Source organism: Carlito syrichta, unplaced genomic scaffold, assembly GCF_000164805.1.
Source record: "Carlito syrichta isolate Samal-C Ts95f unplaced genomic scaffold, Tarsius_syrichta-2.0.1 Scaffold304770, whole genome shotgun sequence".
Taxonomy (NCBI): domain Eukaryota; kingdom Metazoa; phylum Chordata; class Mammalia; order Primates; family Tarsiidae; genus Carlito; species Carlito syrichta.
In genome coordinates, this window is record NW_007248866.1 from 601,535 (window position 1) to 619,298 (window position 17,764).

At 44.2% G+C, this 17,764-nt stretch overlaps 1 protein-coding gene across 1 annotated transcript; it reads right to left on the bottom strand.

Moving 5' to 3' along the window:
• Positions 1–1,979: 1,979 nt before the first annotated feature.
• On the bottom strand, positions 1,980–16,073 carry LOC103263247 (arachidonate 12-lipoxygenase, 12S-type-like). Its single transcript, XM_008060943.1, has 14 exons — positions 15,939–16,073; positions 15,111–15,303; positions 13,757–13,838; positions 13,530–13,652; positions 13,336–13,439; positions 12,950–13,110; positions 12,258–12,401; positions 11,398–11,607; positions 8,550–8,636; positions 8,161–8,330; positions 7,579–7,700; positions 2,566–2,667; positions 2,268–2,437; positions 1,980–2,159 (listed from the first exon to the last, which is right to left on the bottom strand). The coding sequence occupies exons 1-14, from the start codon at positions 16,071–16,073 to the stop codon at positions 1,980–1,982; spliced, it is 1,983 nt and encodes a 660-aa protein (XP_008059134.1).
• Between the last annotated feature and the right edge of the window lie 1,691 nt (positions 16,074–17,764).

The window sequence follows — 17,764 nt, forward strand, 5'->3', positions numbered from 1 at the left end:
ACATCATCTCTGACATATAGGTCACTATGGTAACGGTTGCTTAAAGCTGGTTTTCAGGGATTTGGGGCTAGTGCTTATCCAGCTCAAGCCTATTGAAACCATTGGCCTTTCAACTAAGCCTGTGTGAATGCCCAAGAGATGACTTTTTGATGTCAGAGGGCCAAAACCTTCTCCCTCAGATCATGCTAATGCCACCATCTTCTGAACACGCATCCTATGAAGAACCATGATGATTGGCACTTTTCCCCACTGCCAATCATCTCTCCCATGCCTTACACTACCACACTTCTCTATCCCATAAACATTTCTGAGTCCTATTTTTGTGGAGGTGGCTTTGAGACTGGTCCTTTTCCCTGCTCCTTGCTTGGCTTCCTTGGGAATAAATGTTTTCTCTGCTACAAAACCCATCCTCACAGTAATTGGCTTACTGCAAATGGGGCAGAACAGGCCTGGTTCAGTATCACTAGTTTTTTTTAAAGTAAGAAACGTGCTACTCTTCCTTTCACTTGTGCTCTTAGAGGCCATTGTAGGGTTGTTATCTGGCCTAATTTCAATACTGTTGTGTTTCGGGGAATATGGAGGCCCCAAAAGGGAGAGAAACAGGGGAATGGCTGGTTGGCAGAGCAGTCAGAACACACACAGCATTTATTGATTAAGTTCACCCTGTTATATGGGAGCAGTTAATGGTGCCCCAAAACAATTACAACAGTAACATCAAAGATCACTCATCATAGATCACCATAGCAGATATAGTAATAGTAAAAAAGTTTGAAATATTATGAGAATTACCAAATGTGACAGAGACACAAAATGAGTACATGCCATTGGAAAAATGGCGATAGACTTTGCTCAGCACAGGGTAGCCACAGACCTTCAATTTGTACAAAGCACAATATCTGGAAAGTGCAATAAAGCAAAGTGCAATACAACAAGGTATTTCTGTAGTTGTTATATTGTGTTGTTCAGGGAATATTGACAAGAAAAAGTTCTGTACATGTTCAATACAAATGCAATTATCCATTTTTTCCCAATATTTTTCATCCATGGTTGGTTGAATCTATGGATGCAGAGGGCTGACTGAAAATGCATTCCAGTCTCTAGTGACAGACCCATCTATTTTTTTCTGATTATTTTAATAAATCATTTTGGCAGATTTCCTGATAATTGCCCCTCTGCAGGCCTCCAACCTCCATGGTCAATCTTACTCATAAACACAGATGCAAAATATGCAAACAAAAAAGCAAATGGAATTCACAATGCACAAAATGACATATCTCAAAAATGCAAACTTGGCTTAAGATTAAAGTTTTATGTAAATGCAATGTGATTCTAAACAAAATCATAACAAGTTTTATTTCTGGAACTTGACAAACTGATATTTATATGCCCAAGAAAAGTCCAAATACCTGTAAAGGACAAATTGGATGCATATGCTTTATCAAATAGTAGCCTGTGTTGGGTATACAGCTGTAGTAATTATGTCAGTGTGGCACATGGAAGAACAAGTTGATGAATGGAATAAAATAGACAGTTCACAATAGTGTTATTCATGCATGGCAACTTGATTTATTTTAGTATTACAGATTAATGGTAAAGGATGGGTTTTTCAATAAGCACTGTTGGCATAATTAATTATCTAGATGGAAAAGATGACATTGGACCTCTATGTCATATCATATTTTAAAAATTCAATCCTATAATTATATAACAAATGGAGAAGGTGAATTTTCAGGGCCAGAAGACAACTACAGGTGTAGATAGTTGATTTCTTCTAAGGAATATGGTTGCAATTTACAGGTCGTTCTCATAGGGACTCTGGAGGTTAGGACAGTGCCTTAGACTAATGAGATACTCAGGTGGAAAACTCAGAAATGAAAATAGAATCATAGCAACTGAGACCCAAGAAGAGAAATAACTCAGAAAGGAAATGTTAATCATAACGATGGTCTAAGTTCTTTGAAGAACCAGCAGATTTGGACTCAGATAGTGATACTGTTCTCTATGCAGCTAGGCTTTAGATATTCATAGGGAAATTCTAGGTGCTCATTTCGGGCCACAATGTCCTTTTCCAGGTTGTCCAGATCTGTTTGAAACTGTCTTAGCACAGCTTTGGGTTCTGGGCCTTGGAAATATTCTTCTTTGTGATGTCCCAGGGGCACCTGAGACAGAAAGAAAGGATGAATTAGTACCTAGTTCCAAGACACAGAGACCCAGAATACAGTTCTTCACTGATGTCTTCTTTCTAGTTTCAGAGACTCCCCTCTCACCATGTCCAACTGTTTCCGGCTCAGGACCCATGTGACAGTCATTTGAAGACAGGTCTGCCAGGCATCAGGTAGTATTTTCATCACCGTGGCCATCGTCACATCTTCCTTGGTGGTGGGTGGGGGCATCCGCATTGAGCATGGGCCATTAGGGATCCAGGCATACCAGTCGAATTGGCAGAAGAGAAATCTGAATTCACCCTGAACTCTGATTTGGGAACACTAGCTCCCAACTGTCTCCTTCAAGCACCCCCTGGCCCAGACAGCTGCTCTAAGGGACCCAGGTTTTCAGTTGTCCATACCTGGCCTTGGTTGATAGCTGCATGTTGAGCAGTGCATGTGAAGATACACATGGTGAGGAAGTGACAGAGCTGAGCCCGAGACTGGAAGGAGTCAGGGAAACCTGGGAGAACAAAGCCCCAGAGGTAATAAAAGCATAAATGATGATATCTTGGAATGTCCATGCCTTAGAATTAAGGAGTGTTCATGTATTTATTGATAAAGTGTAGAATTACTATATGCCAAGCACTCTCTCGTCAGTGAGGATACGTTGATAGACAAAACTGACAAAAGTCCCTACCCTCTAATAATTTAGATCCTAGTAGGGATGAAACATGATACATAGAATAATTAAGTAAAATTACACACAGTATATTAATGATAGGAGTATGTTAGTGATAAGAGTAGAAATAAAGCAGGACAGGAGATATGAATAGTCAGAGAGAGATGGCTGATAATTTAGTTAAGACTCCAGAAAAAGCCTCAGTGACAATTGTCTATGAGACAGGGAGTAATATGGCCAGGAGCACAGGCTGTAGTATCAGCCCTGGGTACAGTCCTGGCTCTGCTGCTGACCAGCTGCATCACCTTGGAACAATTGCCTAGCATCTCTGTGCCTCACTATTTTTCTCTGAAAATGGGGATAGTAGTTACCCTATAAATTAGATGATCCATGTAAAGCCCCTAAGTACATTGCAGATATGATTATTATGGTAGGATTTAGACTGTAAGGAGTTCTGAAGACTGTGTGGTCAAACATCTGTTTTCTAAAAGTTTTTTAAAAAATCACAGGAGAAGGGCAGACAACCCAAAAGAAAAACAAGTAAAATAATTTAATAGGCATTCCACAAAGGAGGATGGCTATTAAACCAAAGAAAAGGTACTCCGCTCAACTATTCACTGGGGAATTGCAACTTAAACTCAAAAGTGATAGCACTACATACCTACCAATATGGCTGAATTAAAGAAGATAGATGTATCTTTTCATATATTTGAGAGAATGTGGAGCGACTGTAACTTATACTTTGCTGGACGGAGTAGAAATTGGTATAATCATTTTGGGATTGTCAATAATTACTAATGCTGAACACACCCTCTGATCCATCAATTTTACCCCTACATATTAACTAACAGAACTACACACACAACAATATTCAATACAACACTAACACTGATGGCTTCCAACTGGAAACAGTTCAAAAAGCCATCCCAATAACAGAAATAAAATATATTGTGCCATATTCACATAATGGGATACTTTACAACAAGGAAAATGATGATGTTGCTACACGCAACGCCACAGAGAAATCTCAAACATATTGTTCAGAGAATAAAGCCAGACACAAGTGAGTGTGTGTTTGTATTTCCATTTATGGAAAATATTTATGCTCCAAACAGGTAAAACTAACCAATTCTGTTAGAAGACAGGATAGAGATTACCCTTGGATTGGTAAAGATTGGAAAAAAATGGAAGGAGCTTTCTGGGAAGCTGGTCATGTTCTGTTCTTTGATGTTAATGCTAATTTTACAGATATGTAACCTTACTAAAAATTCATTTGTCCATTTTTAATTTATAATATTAAATTTTCTCTTGGTGTGCTTTATTTCATTAATATTTCCACCCTCTCCCAAAGTGGTTAAGAATACAAAAGCATGTCCTCCTAGGCCTAGACAGTGGTGTCTGGTATCTGGGTTATAATGCAGGGAAATAGAGATGTAATAGACTCATTTCAGAGCTCAAAAGGAGTCAAATCAACTATCCCATTCTACTTAATTTACTGGTGAGACAGGACTCAACAAGTTTAAGCATCCGTCCAAGGCTCTCTAACACATAGCAGGCCTGGGCTCACCTGTTCTATTTGCTGATCATACCAAGGAGGTAATTTTTGTGACTGGGGCATGTGAATTGTATACTAATTGTCATCTATATGTTGCAACACTATCTCATTCATTATTATATTTGGGACAAGTATTATATTCACTTTAAAGATAAAGATAACAAAATTCAGGGACATTAAATGGCTTGCTCAAGGTCATACATCTGGATTTTTAAAAAAAATTTAGCACACAGCCTTTGCTGAGGTGATGAAAAGGTAACACTGAACCTGCTTGAGGGGATCTTGAGAGATTAAAGCTTATTTGTAAATATGTATTGTAGATGCTGTAATGTAAATATTTTATAAGAAGAAGCAAGAGAGAGTAAGAAGGGTCTTGTGGAGCCCAGGGAAGAAAACTGAAAAGTACTGTGGAAATTTGGATCCTGGAAGGGCTGATGGGGTGGTGTGGGGTGGGTGAGGAGGCACAGCTCCATGTTCGTTAAGGTGAGGTTCCACTCCAGGGTAAGAGCCTTGGTTCCTGATTTGTACATACCCAGGGTTTGGCTACAATGTCTCCAAGTGAATGCTTCTAGTTATCCTACAGAGGCAGAGATTGGGATTCAACGTGCAGCTCTGAAATGTGAATAATCAGGGGCTGAAGGACAATTTGAAACGGTCCAAGCAAGGCCATGTGTGATAGAAAAATGTGAACCTGGGAGGAGCTCGAGAAAGGCTATTTCTTCTTCACAGATTAGAATGTGGGGCAGGGGGAGTAAAATTAATGGCTAGGTCCCAGTGAGGAGGGCAGTTTGGTCAAAGAAATGTGAGCCTCAAGGATCAGGGCCCTGAGTTCAGACTGGAGCCAAAACATGTACAGTATTGAGTTTGCATCTAGAAATTACCTTGCCCTATGGTAAGTGTGCAATAGGCTTGGATCCTCCATGTCTGGTTAACCATAGCAGGTAGGAGAAGAAAAAGAAGAAAAAGCTAGGGTAGATCATCACGAGTTTCAGTAGAAAAAATCTTCCCCCAAAATATTTGCCAGCTGCATATCTAACAAAGGCCTAACATCCAGAATTTAAAAGGAGCTCAAACATGCCAAAAGGAAATAAGAAAACAGCCCCGTTAAAAAGTGAGCAAAAGACATGAATAGATGCTTCTCAAAAGAAAACATACGAGTGGCCAACAGACACATGAAAAAATACTCAGCCTCACTAATCATCAGAGAAATGGAAATAAAAACCACATTGAGATACCAGCTAACTCCAGTAAGAATGGCCATCATTAAAAAAACAAACAACTGTTGTTGGCAAGGATGTGGAGAAAAAGGAACGCTTCTACACTGCTGGTGGGAATGCAAACTAGTGCAACCTCTTTGGAAGACAGTGTGGCGATTTCTGAAGGAACTAGAAATTGACTTTCCATATGACCCAGCAATTCCCCTATTGGGAATATACCCAGAGGAACTAAAATCATTCTACAAAAAAGATATCTGCACACGCATGTTTGTTGCAGTTCTATTCACAATAGCAGAAACATGGAACCAACCATGCTGCCCATCGAAGCTGACCTGGATTAAAAAAATGTGGTACATATACACAATGGAATATTATGCAGCCATAAAGAAAGACAAACATATGGACTTCGCAGCAACTTGGATGGATTTAGAGTCAATCATACTCAGCAATCTATCACAGAAACAAAAAACAGAGTACCATATGTTCTCACTCATAAGCAGACCTTGAACAATTATCATAATACTTTGAGAAAGGGATTGGCAGTAGTGGGAAGCTGCCAGGAGGGGTGGGGTGGGATTGGCAGTTGAGGGAAATTGCCAGGGGAGGGAGGGGCACACCTCATCAACAAGGGTACCTGCAAAATGAATATTTGTATACCTAACCCTGAATTGTACCCCACATCTTTAAAATAAAAAATTCAAAAAAATAAAACCACATTGAGATACCATCTAACTCCATTAAGAATGGTTATCATTAATAAAACAAACAATATCAGATGTTGGCAAAGATGAGGAGAAAAGTGAACATTTCTACACTGTTGGGGGGGATGCAAACTAGTTCAACCTCTATGGAAAACAGTGTGACAATTCCTAAAAGAACTAGAAATTGACCTTCCATATGATCCAGTAATCCCCCTTCTGGGAATATACCCAGAGGAACTTAAGTCACTCTACAGAAAAGATACCTGCGCACACGTGTTTATTGCAGCACTGTTCACGATAGCAAAAACATGGAATCAACTGTGCTGCCCATCAAAACTGGACTGGCTGGGCTCGGTGGCTCAGCCTGTAATCCCAGCGCTTTGGGAGGCTGAGGTGAGTGGATTGCCTGAGCCCGCGGGTTCGAGACCCACCTGGGCAACTTGGCGAGACCTCATCTCTACAATAAATCAAAAATCAGCCGGGCGTGATAGTACACGCCTGTAGTTCCAGCTACTTGGAAGGCTGAGGCGGAAGGATCACCGGAGCCCAGCAGGTCGAGGCTGTGGTGGCCGGGAGCATGCCACTGCACTCCAGTCTGGGTGACAGAGTGAGACTCCAACTCAAAAAAAAAAAAAAAGAAACAGAGAACTGAGTACCACATGTTCTCACTCATAAGCAGACCCTAAACATTTACCATAATATCATAAGAAAGGGATTGGCAGTAGTGGGACCCTGGCCAGGGGAGGAAGGCAGGACATATAATACCAATAAGGGTACCTGATATCAAACAAGGTAAAGTAGGGACCGAAGGGGAATGATAACCACTTGTATACCTGAATCTGAATTGTACCCCACATTTTTAAAACAAAAAAAAATTTAAATAAATAAATTACTATAAAAGAAGAAAAATCTTCCCATTTATAGTTTTAGATAGTGAGGTAGTGATCTATTAAGAAAAAGCATTAGCCATAGTAGATACTGGAAAAACCCCTCACTGATTGTGTTTCTGGCCTGTTTGGTCCATGATATGGCAGGTTAGGGGCATCTGTAACTAGGGGTGGGGTGGGAGTAGGAGTTGATGACCGGGTCTCTGAGGAGGATAATCCCTGAGAATCTAGTATTGTCCTAAATCTTACGAGATGTGAATGGGATTTAGATGATTTTCTGTGTGAAGGGAGGGGTGTGTTGAAGGGTTGGGGTTCCATCCCCAGAAAGGCAGTGTTGGGAAGGAGCTCTGGCAGAGACTCCCAGGAACTCTTGTCTCTGGGATGGGTCTTACCTCGTTCCTGGGCCTGACACAGCCCCACCTCTGTGATCTCCCGACACCAGGCCTGCAGCTCAGGGTCCCCCGTCACAACATCATCTTTTTGGTAAAAGAGGTGGACGATCCCCTCCACATACCTGCCCAGAGAATGGAGTTGAGCCTCTAAGAGTAGAAGGCTCCAGCCTCAAGCCTCTACTCCTCTTTCTGGGGCATCTGTCCAATGCTTCTACTATATCTGGGCAGAGACCTCACAAGACTTGCCTTTGGGACATCCCCTCTTGTCTGTACAGAAGATTTGGAGCAGTAGTCCTATGAATCCCTTTTTCACAGTTGCTGGCCATTCTTTTTCACAAAAAACCTGATTTTCCCAGACCCCTCAGTCTTCCCATCCACAGCTCTCCTGACCCTCATTCTCTGCATCCCAGTCTTTAGTTTTCAGAGCCTCCTTATAGTCCCCTCACTCTGTCTCATCTTTCCCCAGAATTTTCTTGCTCCTCCTGTCTGGATCTCCTCATTTTCACTTTGCTTTTGCCCCATGCTGACCTCAAGCCAGAGTCCCCGCCTCTATACTTCTCATCTCCCTCTACTCTCACCCACCGGGCAATGATCTCCCAGAGCCGTAGAGCATCGTGGGCATAGAGAGCACTTGGGATTCCCACCAGGCCCCGCTCAGCTAGGTCGTCAGGAGGATAGAGGGAGCAGTAGGTCAGCTGAGTCACTGCCCGACGGAGCAACTGCATGTGGCCCCCTCCACCTGTGTTTGCTGCCTGAGACAAATGAGATGATAAGTCTTGAGGGAAGAAACAGGGCTGGAGAACTTTGCCATACTACATAAAGGGTTCAGATTTAAAGACATGGGTATAAAAGGGAGAGAAGTTCATGGGTTAAGAGTCAGGACACCACTCATAGTTGGCCTTGAATCCTGAAAGTGGCAGAAGGTCATAGAGAGATGGATAGGGCAGTTCCTCACTCCATTCCCTCCTTACCATATCAAATAGTCCTCCATCTGAGATAAGTGTGGCTCGAGCTCGGGTGTTGATTTCCATGGTGTAGCGGATATGAGGGATCAGGAGCTGAGGAAGAGGGGATGGTTAGTGAAGGCCATGCTTGGTCCTTACTTGTAGGGCCTGGCACCCAGCACGGTGCCTTCTCTCCTCTCGGTGCTTTCCTCCCTGCTGCTGCCTTGATGCGCTGGTCTTCTGCTTCTCTGATCACTCACTCTCATGCTCTCCAAATTCCCTGTGAGCTTTGGTGCTAGTCTGACCAGGAATTCAACCTACACTTTAGCACTCACTTAGATAATTGACCAAGTTAATAATCCTGTAATCTACAATCTCCTCATCTGCCAACAGAGGACAATAATACGACCGCTTATCCAAGGTGCTGTGGTGAGGTTCGTGTGAAGGATGTATGGAGACTTCAGAACACTGCCTGGCACTCACCATGAGTGTAGGTGTCCTTTAAAATCAGTCCCTACACTTTGATTTTCAAAAACTCTTCCTCTATTACAAAAATTAAAACTAGCCTTTCTACTTATTTTCAAGGCTGTACCTCCAACCTCTAGTTATTTTACTCTTGCAATTTATTTTATTTCAAGGCTGGTAGTTAGGGGTAGGTAAGGTACCTTCAGTCAGAATTAGAGGTGCCATATTTGTCTACCTGCTTTGTCACTTGAGGGGCTGTTGTCAAATCTGCTCCCACCCCAATTAAGCGCTGTTGGCCCCCCTCTCTCTTGCTTTCCCCTGGCTGTTAAAAAAAGGCCACTCATGGCCGGGATTGGTGGCTCAGCCTGTAATCCCAGCACTTTGGGAGACCGAGGTGAGTGGATTGCCTGAGCCCACGGGTTTGAGACCCACCTGGGCAACTTGGTGAGACCTCATCTCTACAATAAATCAAAAAAGTTAGCCAGGCGTGGTAGCACACCTGTAGTTCCAGCTACTTGGAAGGCTGAGGCTGAAGGATCGCTAGAGCCCAGCAGGTTGAGGCGACTGAGACTCCAACTCAAAAAAAAAAAAAAAAAGTCCACGCAGTCCTCACATGCATTTTCTTTGTTAGACTATTTTGTTTTTATTTAATCTCAGTTGATATGCAGAAGTCATGTAATTTTGGTGTTTATATGAGTTGTTGATGCTGGACAGAGACAAGGACCCAAATGATACCCCTCGCATTGGTCTGAAACTTCTCAAAATTCACGGAAAGATGCCGAGTGTCTTAGAAAGACCAAAGTCCACATGAAGAGAGAAGATACCAGAGAACAAACAACTTCTAATAATAATAGCAAGAACTAGTTATGGCATTTCACCAGTGTCACATTGTTCTATCATTTAATCCTTCAACATCTCCAAAATGAATGCCCTGTTATCTCCTTTTAGAGAGGAGGTTCCTGAGGCATACATCTGGTATGTCCTGAGGCCAGAATTCAGACCCTGGCAGCCTGTATCAAGAGTCCATACAAGTGGTCTTGTGACATCTACAGCCTTAGCCTCCTGTGTGTCCTGATAACAACTCAGCTGTTTGTCATGGGAGGAAATGGTTATGGTAGGGGAGATGGATGCAGAGGAGGCTGAATTAGTAAAGGGAGATCTTGAGGTGTGATAGTGAACTTAAACTATTCAACCTAGGCAGAAGATGGTGATGCAAAGACATCATGAGGTTAAAAAAAAATTTATGAACTGTTTTAGTGTCTACCCTGTACGTGCTACCCAGAACCTAAGGGGCCACTGCTAATAATGGATAGGCTTGGGGCAGGTGTGTGGGTCTCCAGCAGAAACATAGTTCAGATGTTCTGCCTGCTAAGTACTCACATATCTTGCTAACATTTCTAACCCCATGTACCTAGTACTGAACACCTTTTCCTTGACCCAAAATTGACTTCTAACTTTGTTTCTGACAGTTTCTCTGGTTCATAAGCTTGTATTATTTTTACTCCTTCTGCTATATCTAAGACGTCATAAAAATTTTCAGAACATTTTTAAGTGAGCATGAGTCTTCTTTTGCTTCATTCTGTCTAGCCATAGATACTGAATTCACAGTTTATAAAATTACAGTATTTCTAGATGAGTACAATAGCACCCATCTGTGGGCTTCTAGGTGTTGCAGCAGGAGTTTTCTCTCCAATCTTGCACCCAGGCATGCTGCAACTACTGTTTCCTCCCACCAAAAGTTTTTACATTTTCCCTTCCATTCCTGGAACCACATTACTCATGCGTATTCTTTATTCATCTCTGTCTTTGGCAGATTAAGTAATCTCTGGACTACTCTCTTTGTCTTTCTATCTTCGACATGAAGAATCCTCAGCTGTGGTGGAACATTCTTTATCAACACTATGGTGTTTATTGCTCTTACTCATATTCTCATTCTCTCTCTCTCTCTCTCTCTCTCTCTCTCTCTCTCTCTCTATTTCAAATGCTAATTCCAGATGTTGCCCTCTGGTGCATCTCATGTATACTATTTGTCTTCTCAGTTAAAGGGTAAATTTCCTAAAGCAAAAGCAATACTTTAGCTTAACAAATTATATTCCTACTCTCTTCTAGAGAGTTGCCTTACAATATGTGTTGAATAAATGCTGAATGACTTGACTTAATAGGATAGACGGGATCTCTCTGTATTACTTTTTAAAACTGCATGTGGCTCTATAACCTGTTCTCACTCCTCTATTCACAGATTGCTATAAAAATTCTTTGCTACAATGCCATATGAATTCATGTTGAGTACAGAGCATCGTTGTTTAAGGTTCTCATCCTGAAGACATAGGCTCTTTAAGTCCTAGAAAACTGTCAGATTTTTCCTTTCTTTGAGGTATGGGTAATGAGACATGGAGGGTAGAAGATGTACCTTAAAGATGGGGTGCAGCCCTGGGAGGCACCTCATAGTAGCAACAGCGATGACTTCACCCAGCAGATGAGTGTTCAGCAAATGATACTGGAGCTCATGCAGCTGGAAATCGGAATTTCGGACCCAGGTTTTTGCCAGAAGCCAGACAAGTGGAGGATCTGAGGGCAGGAACAGTGTTGGGTTGGGAGAGCTGGAGCTGGGCGGCTGGAGCTAGATGAAAGAGGAATTATGCATTTATTGGCTTCTTGCCATATGGACAGCACTATGCTCAACATTCTGAGAAAAAAAAGAGATGACTAGCACGAAAGTATTGCCTTTCAGGAGGTTATAATGTACAGGAGGAATGAAGACGCTTCAATTCTGTCTCTCACTAACTCTGGTGCCATGCAAGTACCATGATGGTTGGGTTGGGTATGGGAGATACTAGAATCAGGGAGTCCAGTATGGACGTCCTAACACTGGTTTTGGAGAAATGTAATGGGGGTCAGAGCTAGGTTCTGGAATGGGAAGGAAAAAGTGAAAGTGAGAAATTGACAGTATCTGTCAACTACTGTTTAGGTGTAAAGTAAGAGTGAAAAATCATTAACACCAAGGGAGAACAGATGTTTAAGAAAGAAGGGATGGTCAACAGATTAAAAAGCATCAAAGAGGTTGAGTAGCCTGGGGATTAGAATCAAAAGAGGCCATTGTGACTCTAAAAATATATTACCAAGGTAAAGAATGACAAGGAATGATTGGAGACAAAGACAGGTCTCAGTAAGTGAGGTAGAGATCAAGGCCAGAGTCAGGGGTCCCTGTCCCTGGACAGAGGGTGAGGTGTACTGAGAACAGTATTAAAGGCAGCTGTCCAGGGCACTTACCTGGATGACCGTGGGTAGCAGCTTCCCACTGGGGTCCATCTTCAGCATGACAAGGGGGGCAGCCATATATAGCTTCTCTCCTTGGATCACGTTTCCTGGTATTCCATCCAGGAGGATGAAGTCAGCCTTAAACAGAGAGCCACTCTGGGGAAAGAAAGAATGTATCCACGGTTAGAATTCAGATTCCACCGCCAAAGGCCTAGGGCAAAAGAGAAGAAACGTAAAGCCATTCAGTCTAGTTTCTTGGCATTATCTCACATCAGCAGAGCCCAAGTGGCAGGGCTGAAGAAAGCACCCAGAGCACCAGGACTAATTCCTCTCTTTTTAAAGTGAGAAATAAGGACCAATGGAGCAGCCTTCCACAGGGACATGGAGCTGGTTTATGGAAGAGGTAGTTTGAGGACAAGGCTTCTCAGTCCATTGTGCACCACAGATATGCTAAGCTCTATTCTTATCAAGATATGCAGGTCCTCTTCCTAAACATCTCCTAATGGCCTACTCCCTCATTTGGTTGCCTTGGGTTTATTTTTCCCTACATACTTCATGGTTTCTAGATTTTTCTAGCAGAAAACTCTGCACTAAGGGGAGCCTCCTTTCTCATGCACTCATCTTTGGTTCCTTCCCTTGACCATGTCTCCTTGCCACACTGCCAAGGAAAGGACAACCAATGGACAACAAATAGCAGGAAGTACCTGGAGTTCTTTCTCTAACTGGGCCCGAAGCTCCTCTGTCCCCGAGGGCAGCACCAGCCTGGAGGGCAGAGAGGTGGAGCGTCTCAACAGCATGGGGTTGGCGCCATTGAGGAACTGGTAGCCAAAAAGCTCATCATCCTGCCAGCACTGGTGAACCTTTTCTGGGGTTGGGTGGTATAGAAGAAACATATTTACCTGAATATCTCCCTCCTCCAGACTCTACCCCAGGGATTTGACTACCCTGTACCCAGCCTCTTCCTTTTCATTCCTGAGGCCTCTATGAGATCCACCAGGCATGTTTTCATTTAGCAGAATCCCCTAGTGCGCCAAATGAGATATCAAAAGGGACCATTAAAGGGTTATGGAGTCTTAGGAAAGTCACTCACCAGCCAGGGCTCCCTTGTGACTCCAGAAGATTTGATTAAAATCTTCCAGGTTGTTCAAGGATTTCATAAAGGTGTAAGCACGTTTGAAGACAATTTTCAGAGCCCTAGGACAAGTATTGAGGATAAAACCAACTTATCAAATCCCACTAGTTGTAGATCCACAAACCCTCACTCTACTCTCACCATTTACTTACCCTGCCTTCACTGTCCATTCAAAGTCCTGTCTCTTCTCCTCATGGAATCTCATATTTAAAGGCAGATCATCCTTACACTCTGCAGCTATTGTCAGGGGTAACCCTTCTGTCCAGGTGGCCCAGCTACAAGTTGCAGACAAGTTTTCAGGGTAGTTGTTGAGGTTAATTATGGGGACGGGGTCAGGGAAGGGATGGGACAATTGGGAGGTCTAGGGATGGGTGGTCACCGGTAGATCTGCTGTCTGTCCTTCAGCTCCTTCTCTCGATGCTTTTGAAATGGATCCAAGGCATTGTCTCCTGCCAGGCGGGCTGGGGAAACATTAAGCAGCGACCACACTGCTGTATCCAATCTCACGCTACTCCCTGGTTTGTTCCAATCTCTCATTTCTTAATTGTGTTGCATTATACCATTTTCCCCTTTTCTCTATCTCAGTCTTTTCTGATTAAGTCCCTGGTCATTTATTCAATCTTTTCCCTCCCCCACCTCCCCACCTTTTCTTGATTTCATACATCTCAGTCTTTATATTTTTCCTGAGATAAAAATTCCATATTTGTCACCCTTTCCTCACTCTCATTTCAGATTTTCTTAATTGTCCCTATTCTTCACTAATTATGCATTTTCCTCTTAATCACCTGCCACGTCCACACCTAGCCTACGTTATCACCTATTGTTTTTGTTACTTTCACCTCTCCTGTCCACACCTTCAACCGTTCTCCATATTTCATGTTAGGTACACTTACATTCCCAGGTCTTCACTACCTCCACCCTAATCTGTTTCCTAAGATAAGAAATTCTGTGTGCCACCCTCAGTCTGCAATCTTGCCTGTCCTAGAAGCAAACCTTTATCTGGCTCCACCTCACCTGGCCTCAGCATCATATCATTTATATGTGTTAACCAGACTTGTTCCTATTCTCACCTGAACTTATATCCGCTTGTCCCTCAAAGGCACATATTTTGTGTCCATTCTTACCTGCCCTTGCCCTCAATGTCTCTCTTACTACCTACTTAAGGTAACAAAATCTATATTTGCTGCTTTACCCGGTCAGTGTGCTCCCTGCCCCTCACAGGTTTTTCCAGCCAGACAAGCTCCCCAAGCACTAAGTTCCATCCGTGTCCCTTGGCTGCCTCCTGCTCGTGGGTTACCCTCCATCCCCTGTTCTATGTGGTCCCCTCTCTTGCCTTGTCCGGACTTGTTCTCAGTCACACAGAGAGATCTCCTTTCTACCTTCACTTTGTCTCTTCTGTTCCCCATGAATGTTGCTCCAATTTTCTGTCCTCGCCTTTTTGGAAGACAGGATCTTTTTTTAAATATAAAAATGTGGGGTACAGTTCAGGGTTAGGTAAGAAGACGGGATCTTAAGGTCAGTTATTTTCCTGTTTCTAGTCTCATTGACAACTTTTAAATTCTGTGTATAACTTGCAAACCTCCTAACTTTTTTCCTATCTCATGCATCTTGCGTTCTCCAAGCTTAACCTGCCCTGTGCCCATCCTTTCTCTGCGCCCCTCCGACCTTTCTCAGCCCTACCCCACTCCCACCGAGTAGTCCTCGCGCCCCCTTCCCCGGCGCTGCCCGCTCACCGGTGCCCTCGGGCAGGCTCAGGACGCCGTTGCCCTGCACCCAGCGGTAGCACGGGAAGGCGGCCTCCGCGCAGGCTCCAGGGCCCCGCACCGTGATGCGGTCGCAGAACCACGCGTCGTCCACCAGCGAGCGCAACTTCACGAACTGCAGGGGCCCCAAGTCCTCGGCCACGTCCGCATCAAACTCCTCCTCCTGTGGGGCCAGAACAGGCCAGACTTAATAGGAAGGACCCAGGAGAGGGCATTATGCTCGAGGTTGAGCGGAGGGGTGTCAGTGGTGGGGTGGCGAAGAGGTGCGGGGTCCTCGGTGTCGCCTCAGTGTGCCAAGGCCTCCGAAGACAGCATCGCCTCGTTCCCTTCCCCACACAACCTTTCTGGTGGATCTTAGATGCCCCATGTCAGGTGGAAGACGAGGGAACGCGGAGCCCGGCCCGCAGTGACTTGAGTTGACCATGAGTATGGTTGCCTATATGGGTCCCACTAACTGCGCCGCAGGAGGAGCTTCAGGTCTGACCATTTGTTTTACGTTTACACTGACGCTGGGTGACTTTGGGGAAGGAGTGGAAGGCTGCCAGGACCAGGGTCGAGGGAAGGGAGAGTTCAAGCTATCTCCACCACCCCCACCACTCCGACCCCCATCTACCCCTCTACCCCGCCCCACACACACACCGTCCCCATCCCCAGTGTCCCAACTCTGTGGAAGACCCAGTTTGCGCGGTCACCTGGCCCCCAGCCTCTGATGCTCGGGAACCTCCCGCAGCCGACCTGCCCTCCAGCTTCTAGCCCAGCCAGGTCCCGGAGCCCAGGGTCTCGGTTTCCCCTGCTGACTTCGCCCCGCGCCAGCCTCAGCTGCAGCTGCAGCTCCGCCTCTCCGCGCGCCCCGACCAGCCACAGCTGCACGTGGTTGTGCGACCCGGAGAAGAGCCAGGCCCCGGTGGCCACACGGATGCGGTAGCGGCCCATACCCGCGTCTGCTTCTCTAGACAGCGTCTGGTCTGTTAATGATTCTGGAGAACGCCTGGCGCCCGGCTCCTGTCGCGTTGCCTGCAAGACCACTCCTGGGCTTAATAACTCAGCGCTCTGCGTGTCTGCCCAGTACGTGATTCAGGGCATTCCTGGGTCCCCACCCCAGACACGCCCGAACTTGAGCTACCCCCGTGTAGCCAAAGACTGCTTCTCTCAGCGAAGAGCTTGAGAAGTTGAGCTTTGAGGAAGGTGAGAGGCCAGGTAGGGGCTTAGGAAGGGAGGGGATGAAAGTACAATGCACATTCATCAGGGTTCCTTTCCAAGGCCTCTCATCTTCTCCCATCCGTTTTGCTCAGGAGAGGCACAGGCTGAAAGGGTCGTGGTGCCCATCCCTTTTTGTTCCAGCCTCCTTCCTCTACACACCTTCTCTTCATCTACCAGAGTTGCCTGCTGAAGGGGCATTGGGATTGCCCTTGTGGGCCAAAAAGGGCCCCCTTTTGAGGAACACTCAAGAGTTCAGGGATGAGTTCACTTTAATATGATTTTCTATCTTCATCCTCTTGGAATATGGCTAATAAATCCCTTTCCTTTCTTCTGCTTCCATTTGCAACATGTCTTCCTCACCCATTACAAGAGAGACAACCAGTGTCACCAGTCTTGCATGCTCCTGTTCGTGGAATTGTTTCTATACAGGATAGTTTTGGTCATTTCTTCTAGAAAATTGGGTCACATGAACATTTTTTCCCTGGAACTTGTTTTCCATGGTTAACAACACATGATGGGAATATCTTTTTAAAAATTTTTTTATATTAAAGATGTGGGGGTACAATTCAGGGTTAGGTATACAAATGTTCATTATGCAGGTGCCCTTGTTGATGAGAGGAGTATCTTCAGATCAATAGATAAAGATCAAACTATTCTGTATATCAGCTTTAAGGATTCCCCTCTTGATGGTTGTTTAGGTTGTTACCAGTAGTTTCAACTATGATGAGTGCTCTAATGAACACCTTGCATGTATACTCTTTTATACAGGAACTTTTATGTTTCTAGAACAGATCTCCAGAAATGAGATTTCTAAGTGAAATGATATGTATATATTTTATATTAGATATCATCAAATTGCTTTCCGAAAGACTGTAGCTTAGTGTCAGTGTGCTCTTTTCTCTGCATCCTTACCAGCACAGAGAGTTCTCACTTTTTAATTTTTGCCAGTTGAGTGGGTGAAGTTTCAATGCAGTTTTAGACTGTGAGGGGTCTGGAATTTTGCCTTGCTTAAAACATAGCCAGCTAGCCTATTACTATTTGAGGGATGCTGGCAGACAACACAAGACTCGTAGTTCAGAGATAAAGGCCATTATTGCTCAAAGAAAGAGCAATAGACAGAACTTCATATGCCTATTGTTTCTGCATGTCCTCTCAAGCCCCATGAGTGTGATGCAGGAGGGTCTAAGTGGATGACAGCACCTACAGTGGGTTGCATTACAGCAGAGAACCACTGTGTTTGGAGGACTCACCACTTTTATAGTAAGCAGATTCAAGTCCATTCTTTGTCTCTGAGAAACATTACCTCACCTCTCATGGTTGCTCCTTGCAAAAAAAAAAAAAAACCCTGAGAAATAATCCTAGTACAGAACAGTCACAGACTTGTATTCCTGGCATATGCAACAATAATACTTATAGGCACTCAG